The sequence below is a fragment of the Meriones unguiculatus genome, chromosome 9 (genome assembly GCF_030254825.1).
Source record: "Meriones unguiculatus strain TT.TT164.6M chromosome 9, Bangor_MerUng_6.1, whole genome shotgun sequence".
NCBI lineage: Eukaryota > Metazoa > Chordata > Mammalia > Rodentia > Muridae > Meriones > Meriones unguiculatus.
In genome coordinates, this window is record NC_083357.1 from 72,332,899 (window position 1) to 72,337,268 (window position 4,370).

General features: G+C 47.1%; 1 protein-coding gene and 1 non-coding gene across 2 annotated transcripts; both read left to right on the top strand.

The window, feature by feature from the left end:
• Window positions 1-3,039, top strand: Tpt1 (tumor protein, translationally-controlled 1). Its single transcript, XM_021635074.2, has 6 exons — window positions 1-174; window positions 331-404; window positions 855-1,045; window positions 1,434-1,539; window positions 1,968-2,084; window positions 2,843-3,039. Exons 1-6 carry the CDS (start codon window positions 147-149, stop codon window positions 2,843-2,845), a joined length of 519 nt encoding a protein of 172 aa, XP_021490749.1. The 5' UTR covers window positions 1-146; the 3' UTR covers window positions 2,846-3,039.
• LOC132656675 (small nucleolar RNA SNORA31) lies at window positions 2,647-2,774 on the top strand. Its single transcript, XR_009594390.1, has one exon. It is a non-coding gene; the product is annotated as a small nucleolar RNA SNORA31 (small nucleolar RNA).
• Window positions 3,040-4,370: the final 1,331 nt, after the last annotated feature.

Genomic DNA, 4,370 nt, shown 5'->3' on the forward strand with positions numbered 1-4,370 from the left:
CGTAGAGGATCGTGCCCTCTATATGAGGTTGGGGAGCGCCCGAGTCGGCCTTTTCCGCCCGCTCCCCCCTCCCCCCGAGCGCCGCTCCGGCTGCACCGCGCTCGCTCCGCGCTGTCAGGCTCGCGCCGCCGTCCCCAGCCGCCACCATGATCATCTACCGGGACCTCATCAGCCGTGAGTCCCGGCCGCCCGCGGGTCTGGGTGCGGGTGGGCTCGGGGAGGCCGGGGCGCGAGCGCAGAGCCTGGGCCGGGAGCCGCCGCGTGCGCCCGGCGGGCGCGGGCAATGGCGGGCCTCCGCCCGCTGACGGGCGGCTCTCCGTCCCATTTCAGATGACGAGCTGTTCTCCGACATCTACAAGATCCGGGAGATCGCGGACGGGCTGTGCCTGGAGGTGGAGGGCAAGGTGAGCGGGGCGCCGCGGGGAGGCCGGGCGGGCCGGGGTTGCGGCGGGGCCGCTGGCGCTCGTGCAATCCTCCCGGCCGCCTCCAGGCGGAGGAGACGCTCTTTCCGGCCCTGGGTTTTTCTAGAAAAGTGGAGGCGGAGCCGAGCCTGGAAATAGGTCCGCGAACTCAGCACCCAGCCTCCTTCCGGGCGACCGGGGACATATTGTCTCTGTTTAAGATTGGTTGGCGCTGCCTGCGCTTAACCCGTGCCGGTCCGAGAGCGCCCAGAACTTCTTGCTTCCACTTTGTTAGCCTGACCGCCGCCTTCGATCGGGGCAGAGGTTACGTCTTTGTAGGCTTCAGGTGTTCGAGGGAACTGACAGATGGTTGCCGGCGTGTAGAAGTTAGTTTGGAGGTGAGGGTTTTTTTTTTTTTTTTTTTTTGCAATCACGTTCTTTTTCTTAATGTAGATGGTCAGTAGGACAGAGGGTAACATCGATGACTCGCTCATCGGTGGAAATGCTTCCGCCGAAGGCCCGGAGGGCGAAGGTACCGAAAGCACAGTAGTCACCGGTGTTGATATTGTCATGAACCATCACTTACAAGAAACCAGCTTCACAAAAGAGGCCTACAAAAAGTACATCAAAGATTACATGAAATCGTAAGTGATATAAACACCCCGTTTTGGTGGTCAGGGTCCTAGAAGACTTACTGGTGCTAGTTTGTTCCTTAGTAATAAAGGACAGGGAAGAGGAACCTTTTGTTATATAGTGAAGGTTGCTTTTCAGTAATGTGGATATATTGTACAAGCAGTCTGGCTTTGGAGAATAGAAACAATTTCTGTAAAAGTTAATGTGTCTAGAATTATATTTATTGGATGTTTCCTGTCACCTAGTAGTGAGCTGTATCATTCTTTTTTGCTTAGAGCCAGTAGCCCTTTTTTTTCTTTCTTTCTTTCTTTCTGGTTGGGGCTTGTACTGTACTTAATGGAAAAAATTGATTTTGCTTAACTCAATATTTTAATGACCTGTTAAAATTTACTGTTTTAGACTCAAAGGCAAACTTGAAGAACAGAAACCAGAAAGAGTAAAGCCTTTTATGGCTGGGGCTGCAGAGCAAATTAAGCACATCCTTGCTAACTTCAATAACTACCAGGTAAATCAAAGGGTTGTACAGCCTTGACCACAGGGAAAGATGGGATTGGTTTGTTAATGTCTGTACATGACTGTCCTGGAACTCACTGTATAAACCAGGCTAACTTTGAATACACAGAGCTCTACCCACCTCAGCCTTCTGAGATTAAAGGATTATAGTGTTGCAGCCAACAAAGAGCTGATATGTAAAGTGATAAAGCATGACTTTATTTTCATTGAGAGAGGGTTTATCTGTAGACTGAGCTGTCCTTGAACCCAGCAGTCCTCCTGTCTCTCTGCCTTTTAAGTGCTGGGATTAAAGGTGTGTGGGAACACACTTGGCTAGCATGTTTGTTGCTTGTGAGTTATCAGAGCTTGGCAAAATGTTGGTTTGGAGTTCTATAGTTTGCTTTGAAACTAATTGTCATTATTTGTTACTTGTTTCTTAAGTTTTTTATTGGTGAAAATATGAATCCAGATGGTATGGTTGCTCTCCTGGACTACCGTGAAGATGGTGTGACTCCATTCATGATTTTCTTTAAGGATGGCTTAGAGATGGAAAAATGTGTAAGTACACGTTGAAATTAGTAGTGGTTAGTGTGGTTCTTTCCTATCTGTAGGTAGGGACATGGGTCTCTTGAAGCCATGTAGATTGTGAGATCTAGGCTTCTTTATCTTGTGGAATCTAAGGAGAATAGTGCCTTGAACATAGAGGGCCTAGAAAAATGAGCTTGCTTGGAGTGCTCAGAGAAACTTTTAAGTGGGGTCATCACTAGCCTGGATTGACCCCAGCCTGAGATAAGTCATATAGGCAGAGTATGGGTGTGAACTGGCACTAATGGCCTCTGCGCCACAGTGGTTCAAGTCCATTTCATACAGTACCACAGGATTTCTTTTCCATGTTGACTGACTTTAGTAAAAATGGAACACAAAGCTGTGTTTCATAAAGGGGGCTTTTGGGGGCTTTGTTGTAAGCTGGGCAGAAGGTTAGAACTACACTGAAAATGGCTGAGCACTCTGGAACACTGGGGTGAGGGTAGCAGTATTCAGACAAGGTCTGGTGTTTGTTGGAGAACTGAATGGAGTCTGCAGAAAGATTGGCAGGTGCTGCTGACTTGGTGGGGGTGTTCTGCATCCACTGATAGACCTTGAACAGTGTGGTTGTTCTTCTGGTTTGCACTAGGATGCAAAAGAAAACGCTCCCTGCGCTTCCTGCCTGTCTTTGTGGCAGTCCAGATTGAATTGGGGAGTACATCTATAATATGCTAAGAAAGTTAACACACTCAAGCTAGGGCAGCTCTTCATGCAGTCTCCTTGTTTTGCAGTAACAAATTGGACCTATCACCTGTCACCGTAACTGGCTGCTGCTTACCATCCATTCAACACCAGGACTTAAGACAAATGGGACTGATATCATCTTGAGCTTTTATTTTGACCGTGATTTATTTGGAGTGGAGGCATTGTTTTTGTAAGAAAAAACATGTCATGTGGGTTGTCTAAAAATAAAGTGCATTTAAATTCACTTAAGAGCAAATGCCTCTTTAATGGGATTGTGCTGGCTCCATCCGTTAGTTGGGGTGAGAAGCTAGAGCTGGTTGAGCACTGCTAGAAAGCCAAGCCTCGTCAGATAACAGCTGCAGAGGGAGCTGCTCACAGACCGGACCGTGTGACAGCAAGGACCTGAGTTACAGTGAAGGGAAAGATGGGAAGTGGACTCCGCGTTCAGCACCTTCAGTGGAAGAGCTTACCAAAACCATAAAGAGACCAGCGGGTCAGAAGCAAGGTCCTGCCTGCTTAATTCAGAAGTAGAACCAAGTCTTCTGGAGGAATGCCGGGTTCCTGGTAACTAAATAGGGGTTGGCAAACTGGCTTGTACCACCTTAGATTTATGCAGACATGGGTGGCACAGGCGTAAGTGGTCATTTTTAAATGGAAGAAGGCCACATAGAGTATCTGAGAGATGTTGGTCTAGTTGGCTTGAATGCTGCTTGCTCAGCAAAGTTTGACTTCCCACTACAGACTGCCTAGCAACTACAGGTAACTTCATGAGGAATGCCAGTCTATGCTTCATAGGGTGAGGTTGGATAATGAGCAAAGCTGCGTGAAATGGATCTTGGCTTAGAATGCTGGTAAAGGATTTGTGTACATGGCTGATTGGAGAATAATAGTTGATAGAAAGAATTTACTCAAAAAAAAAAAAAAAAGCTTGTGTTTATGTGAGAAATGCTTTGGAAGGCTCAAGCTGTTTAATGTATCTTCAAAAGCTAGAAGTCACTGCTCTTTGACCCCTGAGTTGTTTGGTGATTGAAGTCTAAAAGTGTGCTAGGCTTAAAGGGTACCAGCAGCACTAGCACCCCTTTGTGGCATGAAGCCCAAGTACTGGATATTGGGTATTCTGTTGTGATCTAGGAAGCCACTTAGCTGTCTTTGAAATGTTCATGGACTTTTAAAATCAGTACAACTTGCAGAAGGACCTTGAGAAAACCCGAAACCTAGTTGAGTTGTACTTAGAGCAGAGACCTTGAAGGGGAGAAGGTGCAGAAAGAAGTCTTACCTACAAAGTTTGGAATAATGTAAGCACATTTTAAAACTGTGTATGGGTTTGTGCATAGAAATGCAGATGCCCCTGGAGTCTAAATGATTCCCTGCAGCTGGAGCTTGACATGAGGTCTGGGAAGAGAAGACATTGCTAAGCCTTGGTTTTTGTTTTATTGCTTTTTCTCTGTGTAGTCTTGGTTGTCCTGGAACTTGCTCTGTAGACCAGGCTGACCTCAAACTCCCATCAGCCTGTCTTCTGTCTCTAAGATTTGTTTTGAAACAGCTTTTTACAACCAGAGCTGGCAGCAAAAAGCT